Genomic DNA, 25,927 nt, shown 5'->3' on the forward strand with positions numbered 1-25,927 from the left:
TTTCAGACTGATAACAAAGGTTGCTTTTCTGAAGTGATAAAGACAAAACCTTTCCAGTTAAGACGTACTAATTATGAGTCGAAACTCACTGCTACCGCCAAGATAACTGAAGATGGAACAGGTAAGAGGAGGCAACATAGAAACAACAAAAGATAGGGGGGGGGGAAAGGCCAACTGACATGCTATCAATATTATCTCTTTTAGGTGTGGAAATGGTCGGCGAGGCCTCCTCGGAGATAAAAAAGATAATCACAAAAGTGTCGTTCCGACAGCTGGACTCCCGCTTTAAGAGAGGCATTCCCTTGTATGGACAGGTAAGCTGAAATAAAATCTCAAACAAGTCTAGCAGGGAGATATCGTAAGCATTCAGTAGAAGTATAAAAGAAACAACTCCTAGGATTTGTTCCGGATAGTCAAGGGAAAAAAAGTAGCGAGAGTAATATGAGGGTTGATTTTGCTCCCATGTGAAAACACTAATTGTCTGGCTATTCTCTTACTTCAGTGTATTAGGTCACAGTCTGGAACAGAGAACTAGAGACCTTCTTATTTGTTGTATAGACCACAACCTGTGTCAATGGCCTAGGCAGGGCCGATGCTACCACTAGGCAAACTAGGCAGCCGCCCAGGGCGCACTGCTGTCTAGGGCACCCAGCCACTGGTGTTCTTATGCCGCGTACACACGATCGGTCAAACCGATGAGAACGGTCTGATGGACCGTTTTCATCGGACCAAACCGATCATGTGTAGGCCCCATCGGTTATTTATCCATAGGTTAAGAATAAGCAATCTTGTTTTAAATTTAACCGATGGATACCTAACCGATAGAAAAAAAACGATCGTTTGTAGGCACGTCCATCGGTTAAAAATCCACGCATGCTCAGACTAAATTAGGGGACGGGAGCGCTCGTTCTGGTAAAACTAGCGTTCGTTATGGAGATAGCACATTCATCACGCTGTTACAGACAGAAAAGCGCAAATCGTCTTTTACTAACACAAAATCAGCTAAAGCAGCCCCAAGGGTGACGCCATTGGATTTGAACTTCCCCTTTATAGTGCAGTCGTACGTGGTTTACGTGACCGCGTTCTGACACGATCGTCTTTTTTACCGATGGTGTGTAGGCACGACTGACCATCAGTCAGCTTCATCGGTTAACCGAGGAAAATGGTCCATCAGACCGTTTTCATCGGATGGACCGATCGTGTGTACAGGGCTTTACTCTTCTCTCTCTAGCAAGCAACTAAAGCCCTGTACACACGATCGGATATCTGATGGAATCTAATCCGATGGATTTTTTCGTTGGATATCCGATGAAGCTGACTTTCATCAGTCTTGCCTACACACCATGAGTCAAAAATCCGACCATGCCAAAACACAGTCGGAACGCTTGCTTGACACGATCGTCTTTTTTACCGATGGTGTGTAGGCACGACTGACCATCAGTCAGCTTCATCGGTTAACCGATGAAAACGGTCCATCAGACCGTTTTCATCGGATGAACCGATCGTGTGTACAGGGCTTTACTCTTCTCTCTCTAGCAAGCAACTAAAGCCCTGTACATACGATCGGATATCTGATGGAATCTAATCCAATGGATTTTTTCGTTGGATATCCAATGAAGCTGACTTTCATCAGTCTTGCCTACACACCATCAGTTAAAAATCCGACCGTGCCAAACGCAGTGATGTACAGCACTACGAGTCGAAAAAAATGAAGTTCAAAGCTTCCAAGCATGCGTCGACTTGATTCTGAGAATGCGTGAATTTTTCTCCGATGAAGTTTCAAACAGACGATCGGATTTTTCTATCAGTTTTTTATCCATAGGAAAAATGTAAAACATGTTCTATTTTTTTTCACCGATGGAAAAAAAGCGATGGGACCCACACACGATCGGTTTGTCCGATGAAAACAGATCGGTCTGTTTTCATCGGACAAACCGATCGTGTGTACATGGCTTAAGTCTCAGCATCAGCAGGCAGCCGTTGCTCCGTAGTGTCAGAGGCGCAGTGGCGGCGGAGGACTGTGTCATTGTCCCGACTCCCGAATGAATGTAAGCAAGCAAACATTCATTGATGGGTGTTGAGGAGTCTGCATTTGATTGGCGCTGGAGAGGCTGCATTGGATGGGTGCTTCATTAAAAAGGTGGGGTATACATGAGCAGAGCTAAGGGGATGGAGCCAAGGGGGGGGCTGCAAAATGAGGTTTCACCTAGGGTGTAAAAAATCCTTGCACCAGCCCTGGGCCCAGGATCAATGGACAAACAAGGTGTGCTTTTGGGTGCATTTCAGATCAATTTGAGAAACTTCTGAGATCATTCAGTTTATTGACAGGGGCATTTGTGCAGCAGTTAGCCTTCTTATGAGCTGAATTTGACCTCTTTAAGATGCATCAACCTTCTTTGAGCTGCTTTTGTATTCCTATTGACTTATATATAAATAGAAAAGCAATTTCAGATGAAATTAAGAGCCTATTCATACAGGTCTTTTGGAAGGTGCAGCAATATACTGCCCCATGATGCCTTCACAGTGTCATGAAATTTAACTGTGATTTAGTTTGGCCGTCTAGCACTTGTTGCCTGCCACTTCCATAGCAGCCGGATAAAAATATATCTCTTGACTTTTCACAGGTCTTCCTGGAAGATGCTGCAGGAAAGCCCATTTCCAATGAGACGGTGACACTATATGTAGGTTCCGGTAGAACAAACTACACCTACACCACAGGGCCCGATGGAACAGCAGATTTCTCTATTGATACCACGTCATTCTACCAGAATTCCATAACGCTAAAGGTAAGAACAAGTTGGGAAGAAGCCTAGGAGAATTTGCTCTGCAAATCACAGGTTGGACTTGATGGACTTGTGTCTTTATTCAATCTCACCTACTATGTAACTAAGAAATTAAAACAAAATCCCTATAAAAAGAAATTGATTGTGACAAGCTGATAAATTAGGATTATTTTTCTGACAGTGTCAATATAGTTCTAGAAGTGAATTTGGAATGTTTAGAGATCCTCATTTTCATTGATTTGCTTCTCTAGGCAGAGGAGACAAGGAAGCCATGAAGGTGCCGGCTTCTTTCTATCTTGCTTGAGGTGATTCTAGCCCTAGCCACTTGTGACAGAAACAATGGAGTACTGACCGTGATCAAAAAAAAGGATCACGAGCAGTACTCAATTGTTTCTAGCTATATTCTAGTAAGTTAAGCACTACCCCCACAGGAGCGGCTGGTTAGGCTGGGTCCTCTGCGTCTTGCCTCAGCATCCTTAAGAACTCAGCATCTCTGAAACACTAGGTTGAGTGTACAAAACATGCAATGTCACAGAAAATCACAAAAAGTCATGCCGCATACACACGATCGGTTCAACCGATGAGAATGGTCTGATGGACCGCTTTCATCGGTCAAAACCGATCGTGTGTGGGCGCCATCGGTTTAAAAAAAGCCAACTTGTTTTAAATTTAACCGATGGATTCTTAACCGATGGGAAAAAAACGATTGTTAATAGGCACAACCATCGGTTAAAAATCCACGCATGCTCAGAATCAAGTCGACACATGCTTGGAAGCATTGAACTTCGTTTTTTTCAGCACGTCGTTTTACGTCACTGCGTTCTGGCACGATCGTTTTTTTAACCGATGGTGTATAGGCGCGACGGACCATCAGTCAGCTTCATCGGTTAACCGATGAAAACGGTCCATTGGTCTGTTCTCATCGGATGGACTGATCGTGTATACGCGGCATAACACTTAGTACCCAGTAGTAGTAAAAAAAAAAATCAGGCACTGATCTAGTTAGTTGGGCAAACATAGAATATTGTCACCTAATATGGTTGGTAACGAAGTAAGCATAGAAATGGATTAACAATCGTAATAGCCCCATCTAGCATACATGGTGATTAGCAATAAGGACTAGCAATAAGATGACACTTGGCACTCAGATTAGCATAAAACAGTAGCAAGGTCACCTAAAGTGTAGCAGTGAAAAGTAATAGCGCTTGATTTACCAAACACAGAAATAACCTGTCAAAGTGCATTAATAGCTACTATTCTAGGACTAGACTGACTGGATGTGCACTGTCCATATAAATGAAGGAACGGGGAGAAGGGAACAAAGGCCATTTGCATGATGGTTATATGGGAGGAGCAGACCTTTATGCTGTTCTTCTGCTGACTATCGTTGCATTAAAAAAAAAAAAAAAAACTTTTGCCCTTAAAACTCCTTTGAAAACACTCCCAATAATGTAAAAACACCTAAAAACATCCAACACGGCTTGACGCGCTTAGCCGTTTTTAGGGCATTTTTCATTTTTACAGATCATTTTTACTGCTCCTGGAAGCACAGGCTGTCGTTTTTTTTCTACTGCCCCTAAAAGCTTAGGGCTCGAGGAAACCGGTCGTGTGTACATTTTCGTCAAGGAAACGGTCGAGAAACTCGACGAGCCAAAAAGAGAGCATGTTCTCTATTTCCTTGACGGGAATGGAGAAAATTGGCTTGTTGAGTTCCTCGACAGCCTAACAAGGAACTCGACGAGGAAAACGATGTGTTTCGCCCATCGAGTTTCTCGGTCGTGTTTATACGAGGCCTTATGCCTTCAAACTCCTCTGAGAGTTTATGTGCATGGACACATAGGCTAACATGGAGGGGATTTTAGAGGCAGTTAAAAAAAAAAAAACGTCAAACGCCTCTAACAGCAGCTGTAAAAACGTCTTGTGTGCATGAGCCCTAAAGTCCTTGAGTTAGCTGTTAGGGTTTTTTGTGCTTGATATGGTTTAGGTATGAGGTACTGGGCAATTGTTGCCAACCTATCAGAGGGTTACCCTTAATGTTCCCTCCTCCCATGTTTTTGTTTCCTTCACAGTACCATCCCTTGTGCTGTAAAAAAAATAAATACAATTAAATTAGTGGTTGTAAATTTCGGTAAGTTTTTTTTTTTATCTTAATGCATTCAATGCATTAAGATAACAAACCTTCTGTGTGCAGCAGCCCCTCTAAGCCCTTCTAATACTTACCTGAGACCCATCTCTATCCAGTGATGTGCACAAGCATCTCGGCAGATTGGCTGAGACCCAGCAGCGGTCGCCATTGGCTCCCGGTTGCTGTCAAAGTCAGTGAGCCAATATGGACAGAGAGAGGGCGGGGCCAAGACACAGCTCCGTATCTGAATGGACACAAATCAGCTGCTTAGCTCGGGTGCCCCCATAGCAAGCTGCTTGCTGTGGGAGCACTCTACTGGAGGGAGGGGCCAGGGGCGTCGGTGAGGGACCAGAGAAGAGGAGGATCTGGGTTGCTCTGTGCAAAACCACTACACAGAGCAGATAAGTATAACATATTTTTTATTTTGTTGCTAACTTGTGAATTTTGGAAAAAATGGGGCCATTATGTTCAGTATGGCTCCTCAACTCTTTACTCAGTTTGAGGTTCATCGGACCTCTGTATTGTCACACTGACCAATGGAGAAAGTATAAAAAATAAAAACATGAATTTTCTTTAAAATACAAATTATTGTGAACAGTGGTGATGGGAATTTTTTTCACTGTTGTCACAGATCTCCTACAAAAAAAGCGATCGGCACTGCTACAGTCAATCTTCGTTGTTCCCCTCATATGAAGAGGATTCCAGAAGCATAAACCATTTCTACTCCAGAAGCAAAAGTTACCTAAAGATACAGCCCATATTCCACACTCTGAAGTGTGAGGAGCAGGAGGACCTCACAGTGCACTACACTCTCACTCCAGAAGGAGTTGCAAACATGAGCCATGCTGTGTTCCATCACCTGGTGAGTATACAATCTTGTTCTGGCCTCACAGGATTTCATTTGTTTTACCCCCATCATTCTCAGAAATCAAAGAAATACTGACATAACACAGGTTCATGGAGAATAAATACAGAAAAAGTAAAGTGTGTGATTAATTGAGGCAAATTTTCTATTAAATGATTTTGTTCGTATTGGGGATACACCATCATTAATGGGATATAGGCCAATTAATCCCACCATTGGCTTAAATTTATAGGATATGCACAGAATTGCTTCCTAGTGTTCATAGCAGGTACATGCCAGGGTTCTTCCAGGTTCAGTTTTAATTTTTTTATTGTATGTTTTCTGACAAGTATTAAGTGTGTACTGATTCTAGCTGTTGTCTTCCCAACGCTGATTGTTACAAACAGCCTACTACCTTTTAATTACATCTACTTTTTAACTGTATAGACCCATAAATATCCTCTTTAATGGCCCTGCAATCTTTTTCTATAAATTGTTTCTTACTGTGCTTTTCTGCCTCCTTAGCAACATCCTCCTTAACCACTAGCTGACGGCCGTACGACTTTGTACGGCCGCAGCGCGGCTCCCAATCTCTAACAGGCTGTCTTTTTACGGCCGCCCCTTTGCTCGTTCCCCGCGCGCGCTCCCGAGCGCGCAGCGGGGAACTGCTGTGCTGGCCGTGTCCCTTGGACACAGCCAATCACAGATCGCCGTGAACGGCCAATCGGAGTGGCCGTTTCCTAGGCGATCTGTGCGGCCAATGAGAGATGATCTCATATGTTTACATATGAGATAATTTCTCATTCCCGGCTCTCGCAGACAGCGGTGCTGTCAGGGGAGAGAGGAGACGGATCTGTGTCTCTTGTACATAGAGACACAGATCGGTCACCCCCCCAGTCACCCCCTCCCCCCACAGTTAGAACACTAATATTAGGGTACACATTTACCCCTTCCTCACCCCCTAGTGTTAACCCCTTCCCTGCCAGTCACATTTATACAGTAATTAGTGCATATTTATAGCACTGATTGCAGTATAAATGTGAATGGCGCCAAAAATGTGTCAAAAGTGTCCGATGTGTCCGCCATAAAGTCGCAGTCGCAATAAAAATCGCAGATCGCCGCCATTACTAGTAAAAAAAAAAATACAAAAAAAAAATTCTGTCCCTTATTTTGTAGGCGCTATAACTTTTGCGCAAACCAGTCGCTTATTGCGATTCCTTTTTTTTATTTTTTACTAAAAATATGTAGAATACGTATCGGCCTAGACTGAGGATAAAAAAAAACGTAAAAAAAAATGAGCTATTTATTATAGCAACAAGTAAAAAAATAATATTTTTTTTTAAATTGTCGCTCTATTTTTGTTTATAGCGCAAAAAATAAAAACCGCAGAGGTGATCAAATACCACCAAAAGAAAGCTCTATTTGTGGGGAAAAAAGGACGTTAATTTTGTTTGGGAGCCACGTCGCACGACCGCGCAATTGTCAGTTAAAGCGACGCAGTGCCGAATCGCAAAAAGTCCTCTGGTCAGGAAGGGGGTTTAAGTGTCCAGTAAGGAAGTGGTTAAGCTATCCTTTTCTGCTCACTTCCTGTTCTGAATGAGAAATGCACACGGGTCATAGTCATGTATACTGCTCTGTGAACACTACAAATCCCATAGTCCTTAAGCTATCTAAGGTGTAGGGTGTTCTGATGTGCAGTGGGACCATAGAGAACAAACGTAGCCAGATGTCAGAGCCTGGATCTGGCAGCAACTCTTCTTGCTGAGCCACTAGGAATGCTGGACAGCTCCCTGGGCAATTTCTTGATTGATCCTGCCTTGAGCCTTGTTGGTCTTGAATCTTAAACTCTTTGCGCCCCCCATTAACTTCCTGATTTAAGTCATGTTTCTGCACTCCATGTTTGCCAGATTATTGTGCGCTCTTCAGCCAATATCTTGCTTTTGTCAATCCTGCTGCCATCCATATCTTCACTACCACTCGTTACTGATCCTTGGCTTGTTTCTCGACTATGCTTCTGCTTAATCCCAACCTGCGACAATTCGTTACTGACCTTTGGCTTGTTTACTGACTACACTTCTGCTATTGGACCCTGGCTTGCTCACCTTCTGGTGGGGCAATATCGAGGGCAGGGACCTGGTACTAACATTGTGGTGGAAATTAAAAGATGTATTTAATATGTATTGTCATAGTGTCACCCAGTCTTAGTACTTCCGCAACCCGCTCTAAACAGAGCTGACTGGGGCAGTCTGAGGCTGGTTGAATCTCGTCTGGTAGTAGAAAATGTCTTGAGGTTGGAGTGTGATGTTTGCGGTGTGGGCTTATGTCCGCCGGCGAGGGGCCCTCTGTGCATTTAGCACCGATGATCGTTGAGGAGGGGATGCGCTCACTCCGCAAGCACACTAGGGGTTATGGACAGATGTGCGCTCTTATCTGGGTCTTGTCTGATCAGCATGGCTTGGGATTCATAGCGTACGCCTGTAGATAGCCTCCATTCCACCTTTAATAAGGGTATAATCTGGATATGTATTATTCTATGGAATGGCACAGATTAAGGATTCTATCAGCGTTTAATATGAGAGCTTGTGATCGGTTTTGGGTGAGGGGGGGCACTCCCTGACTCAGACACGCCCATAAGACTTTAGCCAGCATTGTATGTATTTCTATTCATGGTATTTTATTCATTGTATTATATTGCTGTATTGTTATTGATTATTACTGTATCGTATCGTGTTGCTATATTGCTGTATTGTGGTGTTGTTGTATTATATTGTTATTGAATATTACTGTATTGAATCCCTGTTGGACGGGGTTATCTGTGCTGCCAAATCAATATATGGGCATTTGTTGTATCGAGCCCACATGCTGTGACATCACTTCCCATGGAGGAGGTCACATGCTGTGTCATCACTTCCTATGGTCACATGCTGTGATCTCCTCCAATCAGATGTGGTCTGTGAAGCCTATTGTGTTAATAAAACTGCCTGTGAGGGTGTTGGCAAACCAGTGAAGACTGGGAGCTAGGATGGAATGAGAACAATTGGTGAGGTCTCTTGACTTGTATGGATGGGCAGAGAATGGATGGTGAGTGAATTTATTTAGCTTTACCATGGCTTATTTCATTAAGACGAATTATGTGCGAGGGCAAGATGGCGGTGTGCTCTGCATAAAGCCAATTTTGCCATGACAACATGTAGGAATTGGAATGACAACATGTAGCCAAACCCATCTCCACCATCAGGAGCTCTGGTGAGCACCCGTTAGTATTTAGACCCCACACATCAGATGAGCCTGGGTCATCCGCCAGAGTGATCTGTTTCTGTACTTATCCAGCTGATAGGTGAGTGTCTTGCTACTGCTATAGCTCCTGGCCTCCAAGTCTGAATCCAGATTGTGACACCAGACTCTAGGACAGGAAGTCAGATTATAGTTACAAAAAAAAAGGGGGGGGGGGGTTTGGGGAAGGCTGAAAGCAATAGAAGGCACGTTTTTTAATTAAGTATGCATTGAACAGATTAAATCTTCTTCAAACAAGTGACATTATTATTATTATTATAAAGGATTTATATAGCGCCAACAGCACTTTACAACTTGAGGGCAGACAGTGCAGTAAACGTACAATTTAATACAAGAAGAATCAGAGGGCCCTGCTTGTTAGAACTTACAATCTAAATGGTATTGCACTATAAACAATAGTCAGTCTTGTGACTCCTCTGAACATCCTCAGTACATAATTGCCCCTTTAATTAATTTACTAAAGTTATCAACAAATTCCGGGGGAAAATAAGTATTGCTGTTGCCCTGCACTGGTCTATGAGTGCCAAAAAAGTAAATACAGCACTTAGAAAGAAAGTTCAGTACATTTAATGTTGTTCACCATTTGAACATTTTTACAATTAAAACAATTAGTAAACACTTTTCTGCAACTTTTACCTACAGTTAAGCTGATAATAAAGCTTACCTGTGGGTAAAATTAATATCTCTTAAATGTGCACTGTTTAGGAGATATTCACTACTTCTGCAGCCGGTGACGTCACCGCTGCATGCGCACTGTGCTCTGAAGGGACGGAATGCCATCCATTCAGAGCCCTGTGCCACAGCCATTTAAATGGTCAGAGCCTGTGAACCTGGAAGAGAGACCTGGGGAAGATGGAAGCCCTGTCAGCAGTGATGAATACATGCATACTAATGCATTATGACATAACCTTGCATGGGGTCCTGATTTTTTTTTTCTACATTTACTACCACTTTAAAAGATCCAATTACAAAATACAAAGTAAGTCCAATTTTTTTTTTTTTTTTTTTATGTTATATCATTTCTTTTTTTCCTGTACAGATAATGTCAAAGGGAAAAATTATTGATACCGCAAACCATAAAGTGGAACTCAACGCAAAAGAAGGTAAATACGATATAAACGAAGGAGCTATATACAGTATATGTATAGTGCCTTGGAGGGTGGGAACTCATACAAAATTATTATATTACAGTATGTAAGGCCTGTGGAAATGACAAAAAACAAACACAATAACCAAACCACATGGGTAATTTTCCCAATCCCAAAAAGTTCAATATTTTTGTTGGCCCTGGGTATTTAGAGTATGCGAGACTTTCTGGATTTTACAATAGATTTCTGTAACATTTATTTTATTTTATATGATCTACAGAGCAAAATTTGTCTGTCTCTACCTATGCTCCCCTTGCTTTCAAACTCCTTTTCGATGCTGAGAAATCTTTTGCACTCTAACCGACATTTCCAGGAGGGTAAATCTCCTAGGCCCCCACAGCTTCTACTGGTTACTTCTGCTGAATTGTATGTCACTACTGCATCCTGTAATGGGTTGAGATCAGCGGGATAAATCAGTGAGAGCTGCGGGGAATCTAGGAGATTGACACTACCAGAAGTGTCAGTCTCAGTACAGACATTAGCAGAAGAATTCTCAGCAAGTGGAGTGAGGTGGAGTAAAGTGGATTTTAATGGTATGGGCAGCAGAAAAGGGGAGTATGTCCTGTATTTTTTTTACAGGTAAGGCACGCTTGAAAATATTTGTACCTGCAGCGAAAATCACTTTTTACATGAACTGAGCTTGATCAAATACTCTTGCGCCTTCCGGGATACCATATTGATTGATTAACTGGTCCATCACATTAAGAGAGGCTTTATGCCCTGTACACACGATCGGACCTTTGTCTGACCAAATTCACATCGGAATTCCGACGGAATTCCATCTGAGAAAAAGAGAACATGTTCTCTATGTAATCTCCGATGGAATTCATCGGAATTTCTGATGGAATTTCTCCGATGGGGCATACACACGGTCGGAATTTCCGATGGAAAAAGTCAGTCAGACTTTTTCCATTGTAAATTCCGATCGTGTGTACGAGGCCTAAGGGGTAGAAGAGTTGGGACAAGCTCAACTGTTTGGTGAAAGCTACATGTGATAATATATCAGTAGATCCAGAGATATAAGCAGCTAAATCTTCATGCATTTTTAGACTTCTGTAAAAAAAACTGAGAAAGATGTTGGCCATGTATACTTCTTAAGCCTTTATTGCTTTATTGTGATGGGTGGCCTCACTGGCCAATAGTGGGGCTAAGGCCTCGTACACACGATAGGTTAAACAGAGAACAACGGTCTGATGGACCGTTTTCATCGGTCAAAACCGATCGTGTGTGGGCCCCATAGGTTATTTAACCATCGGTTTAAAAAAAGCCAACTTGCTTTAAATTTAACCGATGGATTCCTAACCGATAGGTCAAAACCGATAGTAGGCACGATAGTAGGCACGACCATCGGTTAAAAATCCACGCATGCTCAGAATCAAGTCGTTGTGTTTTACGTCACCGCGTTCTGACACGATCGGTTATTTAACCGATGGTGTGTGGGCGCGACGGACCATCAGTCAGCTTCATCGGTTAACTAATGACAACGGTCCTTCAGACCGTTCTCATCGGATGGACTGATCGTGTGTACGAGGCTTTAGAAGATGGTATGCACTCTCCATTATTACAAGAAAAGTAGAGATCTTCATATACTGTAACTTTAGCTGCCTATATTTCTTGATCCTTTGATCATTTCAACATGCAATTTTTTTTTGAACCTTGTACTTAGACTTTTTTGCTAATACAATATGCTCAATTTTAAATGCCTAGGTTTGTGACATGTCAGACTAAAAATGTTAATACAAATGCCATATTAGCTGAAAACATCACTGGGCATTAGCCGATTTAAAATATTGAATGAAATGATATGCTCGGGGTACCAATCCTTTCCTTAAGTTAGTTTTATAAAATAGTTTTGGAATAGTTTTTGACTTTAGATAGAAGTACACAATAACATGATTTTTCTGTTCATTGCAGTGTCACATGGACATTTTACATTTAAGCTTCCCGTCAATGTTAATACGGCACCCTTGGCTAAAGTGCTGGTCTATCTCATTCTGGACAGTAGTGAGGTCATTGCAGACAGTGTCAGCTTCAAAGTAGAAAAGTGCTTTGGAAACAAGGTATGGATATTGGCATTATTTTGAATCTGGCATTATTTCTAATGCTTTTAATCAATATGGCGTTTGTGTGCATGATCTGAGCTCTATGTGTGATGACAATAAAAAACTGACGTTCGTTTTTTTTGTATACAAACTTTTTATTTAGGGAAATATGGTGGTACAAGAAAACATTGCATATCAAAATTACATCAGATTATATATTAATCAAAGGGTTATTGAGTTGTAATTTGTTAACATAAAAAAAAAAAATACAAGAAGATTTAGTAAGAATGCTAAAATTCTTGGTATAAGGTTGCATAGAATGTAATATAATTGAAAAAGGTATATTGTAAACATAAAAGCCACATGTGAAATTAGTTATAATCCTGAATAGTTACAAACCCCTTTAAGTGGGTCTCTATGAACCATCTTTCCAACCTAAGCTGTTCTGCAGCCCCTCCACTTTCTTCTCAACGCAAGATCCTAAACTGTGAAGCCTCGTACACACGACCGAGGAACTCAACGGGCGAAACACATAGTTTTCCTCGCCGAGTTCCTTGTTAGGCTGTCGAGGAACTCGACAAGGCAAGTTTCTCCATTCCCGTCGAGGAAAAAGAAGACATGCTCTCTTTTTGGCTCTACGGGATCCTCGACAGTTTCCTCGTCGAAAAATGTACACACGAACAGTTTCCTCTGCAAAAAAAAAAAAATCCCAGCAAGTTTCTTGCTGGTTTTTGCCGAGAAACTCGGTCGTGTGTACGAGGCCTGAGATCCTTGCATAGCAGTGGCTCCAGTCTCCCTCCAACCACCAGTACAAGAGCATTGTTTCTGCAGAGTCACATTGGCAATGCCATAGAGGTTGCCACATGTTGACTCAACTGGCTAAGTATAAACTCAGATCTTGCCCATTAAAAGTAGTCATTTGTGACCTTGCTGCACTCCAGCTGTTGAAGGGAGCCTGGAAGCACTGTTCTTAGTCAAAACATATCTATACCCCAGATCAAAATTTTTATATATTGCTAATTACAAGTCCTTAGATATTGTAGCTGCATGTTTTTGTTTGTTTTTTCAGGCTTTTCCCCCAGTGTATTTATCTGATAATCCAATGAACACACTTCCAGCTCCTTCGTGTTTACACAGATTTCTGCATTGTGTCCATGGGGGCAGCCATGGTTGCCACCAAGGCCGAACTTCAAACATGTCTGCCTTTGTTCATCATCATTATATGGTGAATAGATGCGACTAGTAATAAAGGGCTGTCTGCTTTCTTTACTGCTCATAAAAAATTACAGGGAAACTGCATTTCTGGCAATATCAACAGCTATTTTCTGTACTTGCTGAAAATGTTCATTAGCCTAAAATTTTTATACGAATGCAGGCACCACGTATAAGGACTGGTAAACAGAGATAGATAGATAGATAGATAGATAGATAGATAGATAGATAGATAGATAGATAGATAGATAGATAGATAGATAGATAGATAGGATAGATATTTTTAGGACATTTTAAGACCTAGATCTGTGTTTTAACCTCAAGCACAATTGTTTGCTCTGATCTTGTTTTTAGATTAGTGATTTAGGAGTTGGTCATTGTAAACAGAAAATAATCCAGAGCTTCCCTGAATGTATATTTATATTTTTTCTGAGACAAACATTGAAATGTAATGCACCAACAGAGCATCTGGTGAAGGCACTGCATGCACACGATGCAATTTGCACTTGTGCTCACATATCCGCTGTAGGATACAGTGACAGTGTACTTCACTAGTCACATGACTGACGTCCTCAAACATACAAATTTCTTTTCACAATTGACAGCAGATGGGAGACTTGCCCATTTCTCATTTCTTATTGGCGGTTCTGAAAAGGATCACTCCGGTTAATCGAGTCAGTCACTTTCCACCATATTGGGAATTCTTTGATAGTGGACATTTCTTATGCTCACAATATCATTTATCTGTTAACATGTACACAGCTCAATTATCATAAGAGGTTCACAGGCCATTTTATTTGCTTACATATTTTGGGCATATGTAGTGGGGACATTAGCAGGAGAATTTTGAGCTGGAATTGGGAATTATTTAACATTTCTTAAATTGAGTTCATTTGTAGTTAATTTGCAAAGCATATGTTATTTTTCCTTCATTCAGGTGAAGATTTCATTTTCTGATAATGAAGTTCTGCCGGGTGCAAACATCAATGCTGTCCTCTCCTCGCTGCCAAACTCCCTGTGTGCATTACGGGCTGTGGATTCCAGTGTATTTTTGCTTAAACCTGAAGCTGAATTGTCTGCAAATACGGTATGATCTACAAATGTTTTAAAGTAGTTTAAAGTGTATGTATAGGCATACCTCCCAACTTTTTAAGATGGGACAGTGTGACACCTATTAGCAAATATATGTAGGCATGGGACACCCCCTTGCCATGCCCGCTTAAAGGATTAGTTAAACTCAAATTTGTATTTATTTTTATTTTTTACTACTACTATTCCTTTATATTGGCTTTTGAAATTTACAATTGCAACAATTTAGAAATTTGGTGAAAGGTTTAGCACTGGGAAACACTTTTTGAAAGATAAACAGTGCATTTTATATACAACTTTATAAATCAGACCAAAATGAGGGACACATGAGATGGAATGGGGGGCAGAGGGACATTGCTCGAAATCAGGGACAGTCCCTCGAAATCAGGGACAGTTGTACATGTATACGTTTTGGCTAGAGTAGGAAAGTTTTAAAGAAGAATTATCACTTTTTTTTTAGATGATTCAATTTGTACTTTGTCCCATCTTCCTAGGTGCTTTAGAACTTTAGCAGAGATGGTGCACTACCCTCTGCCACCACATCCAGCAAGGAGACTACTGCTTTAATAGCAATACCAATGTCTCCAGCTTAAAGCACTTGACCAAAGCAAGAATTGGCATAAAGATTTCAAAACCACCTCTCTCTGCATTCCTTGTGTCATTGCTTGCCTCAGATACATTTCAGGAGCCAGGCAGGTGCTACAAAGCAAAGCAGCCATCCTCCTTGCTAGCTGTAGTATCACAGACTCTATACTAGACCCAGCTGTTTAACCCAGGTTTTGACCCCAATTTGGTGCAAACAGTCAGTCACAGGGTATTTTCAGCCAGGTGCACAAGTTTTACTCAACCCTTCACATCGTGAATAGGCCATTAGGTCTTATTGTGGTTTTTGTTTTGTTTTGTAGAACTGGGCTAGGGGTTGGGAGAAAGCACCCTATGTACACCTCAGCCCTCTGCTGGTCCTTCTCCTGACAAGGGATCGACTGAGGCCGTATACCAGGTCAGGCCAGTCTCTACCCGTTCCACCCACTATGTTTCAGTGATTACTAGAAAGACAGGGGGAGACAGGCAAACCTGCAGGTGCAGAGCCCAGAGCAGACCAAAATAATCAAATCCGCTCCACTGGCTACAACAGAGCCCAAATGTGCCTACCTATCTAGGAGGGTGCCACACTGCATTATAGGGTGGCCGTGCGCCAAGAGGTGGGGGGGTTGACTTCCTAGATAGCTAGTGTTTTAGTGCACCTAGGAAGATGGGACAAAGTACTACATGTGCTTAGTCCCATCAAGAACTAAATAGTGTAAAAATTTGTAATAATTCTTCTTTAAGTTTATATTTTTCTGGTTGTGTTCAGTTGGGAAGAATTCCCACTTACAAGAATAGGAGGTATTCCTTTGTTAGACAGATGTCACCAAAAGGAAAAACTTACCATCACCTCTTGCTCTGGTGAAAAGTAACATTTTGCATTGCCTCTGCCCAGTGGAACCCAATCAATCTTGAAGCCCTGCTCCAGGTTTCATTGCATCAACGGCATGCAGAGAAAAGATGAATGCGCACACCAAATGCTGCTTAATTGCAAAAAGGTGTCAGGAAGGCTTCAACACCTTCCCTTCCCAGGAGGCGATGGAGCTGCAACCTTCCTGTCATTTTTGCAGTTGAGCGGACTTCAGTGTGCGCTTCCATATTTTCTCTGCCTAGTGGGGACACAGAGGGAAATAAAAGTAAAATCTATGTCGAATCTTTATGTCTCTCTATGTCGAATCTTCATGTCTAAGAAAAAAAAAAAAAAAAAAGATTCGATAGAATCTTTAAAAAAAAAAAAAAAAGTAAAACCTGAAAATCAAGTCCTTAAGATTATTTTTCCTGTTCCTATTCAGGTGTATAACCTGCTGCAAGTTACAGACCTTTCAGGCTATGAACATGAGGGATTTCGCTTAGAGGAGCCACGTGAAGATCCCTGCCTGCAAGTGGAGCCTATCTTTTTAAATGGAGTATATTACAACCCATCTGTCCCTACATGGGACACTGACACCTACAAGATCCTAAAGGTCCGCTATTCATTTAAACTCATAAAAACTAGCAACACAATCTGAGAATGCTACCACAAGCTTGCTTACGCCATGCCCGCTGATCTGCATAGATTAATGTAGGCTCAGTTCGAGGGATTATAAAAAACAATTGTTTTCTAGGTGCCCTGTTCACACTATACAGGTGCAGTGGGGCATGCTGTGTAAAGATGAAGCATGAATGCCGTGTTACACAGTGCAACCAAAAGCACTGCATGTCACAATTATCTGCAATGCATAGAGTTGATTTAGGTGTCACCCAACCCCTTTCCCCCCGCCCCAGCATCCCTTTATTGGGTCTGCACAACTGGGGGTCAGGAAAGATCAATTGATCACATGAACACGGATTGGCTTTTTACAGTGATCACATGGTCAGAAGTCACTCCCATCAGCACCCGATTATTAGTGCAGACTGAGAGGTGTCATTTACAGCTCAGGCTGTGTGCTGGGAACAATCAGTGAGCGCCCTCTCAGCTTAGAAAGCAATGCCACCCATTGATGCATATGGCCAGTGTGCCCACCCTCTTTACTGACACAAATGTATGTTGTGAGGGGGCAAGAGGTTAAATAAAGAAAAAAATTAAATTAAACAATGCAATGTGTTATAACAATTCATCACACCACCCCTCATCAATGGATTTTTGTCTTGAACATGATTGAATGGTGTGAGCACAACTTCATTTTATTCACTACGCTAGGAATACATTCACAATAGCATAGCAAGAGTGTCCATATTGTTTACAAGGCAATAACAAAGTCAATTGTGCAGCTTGCCCCATGGACTACAGCAGCACACATTCCTTCCTTCTGCTCTCAAACAATATGAAACCATCTGTGGCTTTCTCTGAGATTTTCCTATAAACTATCCCTAACCAGTTCAAGGGTTGAACCAATCAGGGATACTTCAAGAATTGAAGTATTCCAAACCAATTCAATCCATTAAGTTTCCCTAACCGGTTCAGTCCTTGAAGTTTCCTAATGCCCCTTACACACGATCGGAATTTCTGATGGAAAAGTCCAACCGAATTTTTCCATCGGAAATTCCGACCGTGTGTATGCCCCATCGGACTTTTTTCATCGAAAATTCAGAGGAATTCCGTCAGAGTTTAGATAGAGAACATGTTCTTTTATTGCGAATGAATTCTGTCGGAATTCCAATGTGATTTTGGTCGGTCAAAAGTCTGAACGTGTGTACAGGGCATAATCTGTTCAATCCTTGCCCAAAGTCTTGCTGTCAGATTTGGATAGTACTTGGACAATTATGGACAGTGTCAGTCATGACAGATTCTCTTTAATGACTTAAAACAGTACTTATTTTAGTAATGTCCCAATAAAAATGTTCAGTCATTTAGTAATTTAGCTTAACAATAATTTTCTACATTTTCCATTACCTATACCGACATCTTTCTTTAATGCCAGTAACAACGATTTGATCTTTGTCCTTGTACCACTCTGTAAATCGGTTTCTTTCTACAGGATCTTGGCCTGAAGGTTGCCACAAACACCATTATCAGGATCCCAGTGCTTTGTGTGGAACAGGTTGTTGGTTATGCGTACAATAGCCATGGTAGAGTAATGGGTACATCCACAATAACTGTGATAATCTACTTGCTAATCATGTTCAGGAATGCACATTCCATATGTTTTAAAGTCTAGCATAAGCAAGTTATTTTGCATTGGATAGTAGGTAGGAAGATAAGAAGTCAACGTCTTTTTATTGATGGTTAAGCAAAATGGCAAAACAGTAGTGGACCTGTAAGGGTATCTTATTAATAATTCTATCTTAAGGTAATGATGTTGCTGTGATCTAGTTTACAGACAGGCGTCTTCTACAGAGGATCTCCACAGTTTCTTTGTGGTATAACGTGCTGACAAGACCTATACTTGTAATCATAGACCATTAAAGATCCAGTTCACTTGTAGTCTATTTACATTGTTTTAAGTCTCAAGCCTTGATGACGGGGGCATTTATGGACCACCAAAATGCATTGCCCAATCTTCTGATTATCCCTTATTGGAATATAGGAAAAAAAGTAGACGATCCCGGGAGAACAAGACCTGCTAGTAGTCTCAGCCTGGACCCTCACAGGTCACGCTCCAACACGTTTCAGTCCATCCACCAGAAATTACTCATGGGGATGCCATCCCTTTAAGTAAGCTCCAGTGGGTGGCGTTTACATTTTTATTAGAATTCTGGCCGAAATTTGGTTTTGTTATTTCGAATTCCTTTAAATTCGTTACTATTGTAATTCAGAAATTCAGATACATGAATTTCCGAATATTGAAAAATGTATTTGTCAAAACCGCACACTCCAAAGACATGCTGGTAGGTTAATTGGATCCTGCCCAAATTGGCCCAGTATATGTGTGTGTATGACTGTGTCCCAAGCGTGTCGAGATCCAATGGGCTAAATGACCGCACCAGCCAGGAAGACACTGGCTGAAAAAAGCGCCTAGAGGCGAATCAGTTCGCATGTGTAGCGCTATACAAGTCACTCATTCATTCATTCATTCATTCATTGAAGGAAGACAGGTGTATAGGTGCTACAACCTTCCCACATAAGGTTACTAGCACATTATGACAGATTTACCTTAAAATTAAGCCCTCTAGTGGTGCGCTGTCACCACTGAGAAGGCTTCGATCTTCACCCAGTCTTCCATCAAAATTTGCAGGCTTCGGCTGTTTGAATGGTTGTGCCACAGTGACATCACTCCCGTGCATGCGCACGGTCATGGTCCACTGCACATAGCTCTGAATGTAGGGCACCATCCAGAGTGCAATGTGCATGAGTCATCATGTCACCGGTTGCTACTAAGGTAAATATCTTCTAAATGGTGCAAGTTTAGGAGATATTTACTGTACCTACAGGTTAGGCTTACCTATAGGTACAAGATAAAAAGCAGACTTTAATACCGCTTTTAGTAGGGAGGATTAATGAGGCGGATCTAAATCAGAACTCCCTCCATATCTCTTTACCTGTATTTAATACCATAACAAATATAAGCAAAGGATAGCTTGTGATTAGAAATCTGAAAGTTACACTAAAAGGAAAACTAAACTCTGTAAGCTGTGCCCAAAACGAAACTAAAATGCACACCAGAATGCAATGCAGGAAACCTGCATTCTGTGAGCGTTTCCTACACTGCGTTCAAAACACTCAGGGTGTGCAATCTATGTATTCTTAAAGACACCCCAAACGCAGATCGCCAAAACCTGCCTGCACCGGATTGCATTGTACTGCAGTACAGATGTGATTTGGTGCGGTGCACTTTTGAAAAGCAGTGCATGCACTACTGTGGTTGCGATGCAGAGCGATTTCAGCCCAATGGGCTGAAAATTTGCACCATACTGAAATGCACAGGAAGGCAGGCTACGTTACTTTGTGATTTAGGTGTGAACTGGCCCTTACTGTAGGGGTAGAGTTTTTCTTCCTAATGTCACAGCCTTCAACAGGGACAACAATGAGTAGCACCGTAGTAACATAACAAAATCAATTTCCAAAAAGAGTAGCAGTCAGAGGCAGCAGTGCCTGAGGTCTCACACTACAGATATACAGCTATGAGGCTGTAGCCACATGAGCACCTAGGCACACTAACAAAATGGCAGCTTTTTTTTTTTTGAGGAATTCAAGAGAAAAAAAAGGTACATTTCAGGGTACTGCTTAGACACTAGAATTTCTAAATGTTCCTTACAACATAGCAGATGTTCATTTTTTGAGTTCATGTCCACTTTAAAAATATTTGAAGATAAACACTACAATCATAACTTTCAGTTAGGATTCCAGAAGTGTTTGGCAAAGTGGTCTATGAAGGGTCTTATGTTTTTATTTTTTATACTTTTTTTTGGTCTTTTCATCAGGAAAATAACATCATATCAGGAACAGGTTACATTTAATACACTTAACCCAAAATATGTGTTAAAGAAGCCTAACTTGGCTTTTACATCCAAAAGGGTTAACATAGCGAACAAGGAGTTAGTGAACATTTTAAAAAGTGCCATTTCCAGAATAAATTAACATACTATGGAACCAAAAACAACCAAAAAAAATCAAAAAATTACATGGGTCCTGTATGTAAAAGAAAAGTAGGTACACCTCTTAATATAATAGAGAAATTACTATTAGAATTAGGAGCATACGTAGCCCAGATATGCTCCCCATTCAAAAGTTATAAGTTCCTCATATTTCTATACTGTTACCAAAGGTATTAGGTCTCATGCCCCGAACGTGTGTATGCTCCATCAGACATTTTCCAACGGAAAAACTGCTGGAAAAATATTGAGAACAGGATCTATTTTTTCCCCCTGTCAGGAAAAAACTGATCGGAATTTCCGATCGTGTGTACAAATCCCAATGCGCAAAATTCCTACGCATGCTCGGAAACAATTTGACGCATGCTCTTGGCTCGTCTTAGTTTTTTACATCACGGTGTTCTTGGCAGTCAAAAGTTCACCGAACTTTTGTGTGTCCGTGTGTATGCAAGGCAGGCTTAAGAGGAATTCAGTCGGAAAAACCATCCAACTTTTTTCCGACAAGAAAACAGATCATGTGTACGGGGAATTAGGTATAGCACTAGTGCCAAAAAACTCTATTTATGGTCCCTAAATGTTATCGAATTTATGAGGGCAGCAGGGGTGGACTGACAACTCATGGGGCCCCCGGGCAATAGAAGATTATGGGGCCCCTGGGCTTACACATGGCCACCACGCCAGGAGGCAGTGCAGAGGCGGGGCAGCTAAAATCTCGGGATTTTCACATCAAAAGCATGTCAGTTTCAGACATATCAGGGACAGATCTAAAAAAAAAGATTTTTACATACTGTCCCTGGTTTTACTGAGCCTGGTAACCCTGATGGGGCCCCCTAGTGGCATGGGGCCCTCAGGCAGTGCCCGAGTGACTCAATGGTCAGTCCGCCCCTGGAGGGCAGCCTCTTGCCTCCTATGTAAGCTTACAGGTAATACCTGGTTAATCAAGTTTCTCCATTGGTTAAGAGGCACGACTGTAGAGTAAAACCATTTTAATACTATTTAATACTGTATAAACTGTTTCTGATAGGAGCTTAGGTAAATTTCTTTCAAAATCTCCAACAGGCACCATTTTGAACCACACACATTGGGAAGGTTAACGTTTGTGGCTATAAAAGGATATCAGCTCCCAATGCTCAGGCGAAGGGTCTTATTTTTTGTGATAAATTGTGATGGGTATGTTTAATCAAGAAAATGATATCCAAGGTTACCTTCTCTTTCATAGAAATGGCTGAGCCACAAATGTCATACATGATGTCTTCTGCTCCACTGAGAAGAGTGGGAGCACAGAGTGAGGAAGAAGAGATTGTGGAAACTGTGAGGAAGTTTTTCCCTGAAACGTGGCTTTGGGACTTAGTAGCAATAGAGTAAGTAACAATCTGTTAGCAAGGACGTAGTTATAGCTCAATTCGAGCAATTCAGTAGACATGTGCGATTCGATTCATAACGAATGGATTTTCGTACAAATGTATTAGTATTCGTACATTCGGATCAATTCGAACATCCGAATAGCTGAAAGAACCAAAATGTGAGAATTACGAATAAGCAAAATAGCAAACCTACGAAAATACGAAACACCAAAACAGTAAAAGAACGAAAATGACATCAATAACGAATGATTTGCATTCCGTATTTTCAATCCTTTGTCTGTTCGTAATTTTGTATGTTCGTATTTCATTAGTGTGTTCGTAATTTAGTTTCTTTGTATGTTCGTAATTTCGTATGTTTGTATTTTCATTTGTATGTTCGTAAATTCGTTTCTTTGTCTGTTCGTAATTTAATGTTCTCGAATCGTTCTTTCGAATGGGCAGTTTAGTGAGTGATGTATCTTACTTAAAGTGGAGGTTCACCCAAAAAAAAATTTAACAGTAGATTGGGCCTAATTACGGGAAGCAGAATTGGGTGTTTTGATTAAAATCAATGCAGTACTTACCGTTTTAGAGATAGATGTTCTCCCGCCGCTTCCGGGTATGGGCTGCAGGACTGGGCGTTCCTATGTGATTGACAGCCTTCCGACCGTCGCATACAGCGCGTCACAAGTTTCCGAAAGTAGCCGAACGTCGGTGCGCAGGCGCCGTATAGCCACAGTGCTGATCTATAAGCATATAGATGCCTCCTGCATGTATTCTTACCTGTCATATGTCTTCCCCTCTGTCTGTTATAAGAACTAAAAAAACTGCCGATTCTGTGGGTGGATCTGTTGTCTGGAGCTCTGTGGGTGGAGTCGTGATGTCAGTAGACTCCCCGCCCTCCTCTACAATCCCCTTGTCAACATGCATTTTTTTCTGTGTATTCCTTACACTAAATTCTGCTATGATCACTAACATCCAGTCAAAATCCAGAAAAGTAACCACATGACTTCAGAAATGGAGTGGGGGTGGAAATTAAAAAAATAATACCGTTCTCCAGGCTAGTGCATGAGATATGTAAATAACCTGTCACGCACAGCAAGGTGGCGGAACGGACTAAGGTTTTTCTCTGTAAGGCTGTTTTATTTCACTGAACAATAAAAGAGGATTGGTCAGAGCTGGATTAACTCTGTGTGGCAAGACCGGGCACAGATGATAGGAAATCTTATACTGTGCATTGTGACACTCACTTTAAGGCATACAGCCTTATCCAATAGACAGTGTAAAGAAAAAAGTGACTCACCAGGAGCCAGTTAGAATTCACTTTACTGAACCCAGATCAGTACATGACCTTTCTATTGGTTGCTGCGGGTACTGCACATTGCACTTATTCTGTTATATTGAATACGCCCGATATAGTACAATATAGCCTGTACTTCACATGATGGCTCATTCACACTGTACGCTGCAATGCATGTGTTATTGCTTTGCCTGTTAAAAATGAATGGGCTGCAACACACAGCAATGCAAGTGAAAATAGGACTGCCTGCATTTTTATTACAGTACACATTTGGAGATGCATTGAGGTGCCATTTGCAATAAATGGCATCACAGCCTACCAATGGTTATAACACATGTGCTATCACAATGGTGTGAATGGGCCTCTTGTAGATCTGTGAATTGGTAAAACCTGCAGTTGGTGTTAAATCTAGCCGCTAGCTAGCTTTATTCGTAAAAATTCTCAAGATAATACAGTCCAAAATAAATCACTGGGCGTGCTAGGCCTAACGTTACAAATTGAATTCCCTTCTCTACAAGCCAAGGGCATATTGCCCACCAAACACTGCATGACAAACCTGCACTCACAGTGCATTTTCAATTTGATTTTGGTGGACTGACTCTTTGAGAAGGTTGATCAGAATTTTGGACTCCCTTATTGAGTTCAGGAAGGCCTTTAAGTGAAGACGTGTGAATGAACCCCAAAGTTGGCCATACACTGATCCCCCGTACACACGACCGGTTTTCCCGCCAGAAAAAATGCGATGAGAGCTTTTCGTCGGGAAGACTTTTTCCCACAAGAAAAATGCCGGGGGCTGTTACTGATCAATTTTTTTGTGTTCGATCAAACGTTTATTTTTTTAATCGATTAATTAATTTCGATTAATTATAACGCACATACAGATCCAACTACTTTTAGATGATCTCCTTGCAGGCTGATTCCCAGTGCAGCTACCAACAACTGGAAAAATGGATAGCAGGATACAAAAAACACACAAAGGCAGCGCTCGATGGGAATAGCATTAAAACTTTTATAGTCTTCAAGTAGGTAACCAAATAAATATTGCACTGGAGATAAAATCGATGTAGCTACATAAACTGTAAAAAAGGTGCGAGTAATACCAAACTGTACCAAAAGCAGTCATAAAAACATGTAGCTAAGTATGATACTGGTATAAAAATGTGTACAACGATACCACTACTGAATCCAGATGAGGAGAGGTTAACATCAGTCCGTCGGCAGGTAGATGTCCCATGAAGGGAACTATCACAACTTGTAGAATCCCAGGTTGATAGAGGGAAGTGATAGAGGGAAGTGATAAGGGGAAGTGTAACAGCCCTTGCATGTGGCAGATAGTAAGGTCCCGCCGGCATGCAGATATGAAGGCACAGCAAAGGAGCCCTTCAGATGGACACGGCAAGCGCCGCCGGTGTCCGTGACGTTACTGGACCTCCGACGGAACTCCCTGAAGGCCCAAAAGCCGGCGGAGAGGTGAGTACCAATCAAAAGAATTTTAATCGATCAAAAAGATTTTGATCGATCAAAAAAATTAAAGATTAATCGATTAATTAAAAGTTAATTTGCACAGCCCTACTTTTTTCCCCCGTCAGGAAAAAATTCTAGCGGGAAAACCGTTCGTCGGTATGCTTTCCGATGGGAAAAAAAAACATGCATGCTCAGAATCAAGTCGATGCATGCTCAGAAGCATTGAACTTAATTTTCTTGGCTCGTTGTAGTGTTGTACATCACCACGTTCTTGGCAGTCAAAAGTTCACAGAACTTTTGTGTGACCGTGTGTATGCAAGGCAGGCTTGAGAGGAATTCCTTTGGGAAAACTATCAGGTTTTTTTTCCGACGGAAAAACCTCTCGTGTATACGGGGCATTATAGATAGAGGAATCTAGTAGATTTCTTTTGTTCAGCCTGCTGGCTGAATAAAAAATCTATCAGATTCCTCCATCCAAGCTAACAGCATGGCTGTCAGAATGTTGGCTGAACAGCGCCTGCATTCATTTAGATGAAGGCACTGCTGGGGCAATTTTTTGACAGGCTTCCTTAATAAAAGTCAAATGGAACGATTGACTTTTATCACATAGAGCAGTGTTGGCAGGGCCATAAACTGCTTGAACTGGAAGTTGCTAAGATTCAAGCATTATATGGTCAGCCTAAAGCGGAACTTTACTTAGAACACAAAGTTCTATTGGCTTTTTTTTTTGTATTTATTTTTAAGAAGCAGGTACCTCGTTTTGACAGTTCGCCCCCCACATGCCTGCAACCTCTTGGGATACATTATAGGTCCCAGGAGGCTGCCGGTCTGGACCATTCATAAAGAAAAGTGCAGCTCGGCCATGTGCAGTAGGGAGCCAGCTGTGAAGCCGCAGGGAGACACAACTGGCTTCCTACAGTCAACATGGTGGCACCGGGGACTTAAAGACTGGCAAAGAACCCATCTGGGTGAAGACAGCCCTGGATCCCTGGGCTGGTGAATGTTTTTTTATTAAAGGGGTTGTAAAGGTACAATTTTTTTTCCTAAATAGCTTCCTTTACCTTAGTGCAATCCTCCTTCACTTACCTCATTTTAAATGTCCTTATTTCTTCTGAGAAATCCTCACTTCCGGTTCTTCTGTCTGTAACTCCACACAGTAATGCAAGGCTTTCTCCCTGGTGTGGAGT

At 41.5% G+C, this 25,927-nt stretch overlaps 1 protein-coding gene across 2 annotated transcripts in view; it reads left to right on the forward strand.

Annotated features, from left to right (window-relative positions):
- LOC120946924 (alpha-2-macroglobulin-like) overlaps positions 1-25,927 on the forward strand; it is a 114,420-nt gene that overhangs the window by 40,288 nt on the left and 48,205 nt on the right. Inside the window, exons 9-18 of one of the 2 annotated variants that reach the window (XM_040361747.1) lie at positions 7-121; positions 205-314; positions 2,625-2,786; positions 5,540-5,770; positions 10,086-10,149; positions 12,109-12,254; positions 14,386-14,535; positions 16,415-16,585; positions 18,080-18,182; positions 21,853-21,994. In XM_040361747.1, coding sequence (XP_040217681.1) covers positions 7-121; positions 205-314; positions 2,625-2,786; positions 5,540-5,770; positions 10,086-10,149; positions 12,109-12,254; positions 14,386-14,535; positions 16,415-16,585; positions 18,080-18,182; positions 21,853-21,994 — 1,394 coding nt within the window. The remainder of the gene's footprint in view (positions 1-6; positions 122-204; positions 315-2,624; positions 2,787-5,539; positions 5,771-10,085; positions 10,150-12,108; positions 12,255-14,385; positions 14,536-16,414; positions 16,586-18,079; positions 18,183-21,852; positions 21,995-25,927) is intronic. The other variant, XM_040361748.1, reaches the window with a different exon arrangement.

This window comes from Rana temporaria, chromosome 8 (genome assembly GCF_905171775.1).
Source record: "Rana temporaria chromosome 8, aRanTem1.1, whole genome shotgun sequence".
NCBI lineage: Eukaryota > Metazoa > Chordata > Amphibia > Anura > Ranidae > Rana > Rana temporaria.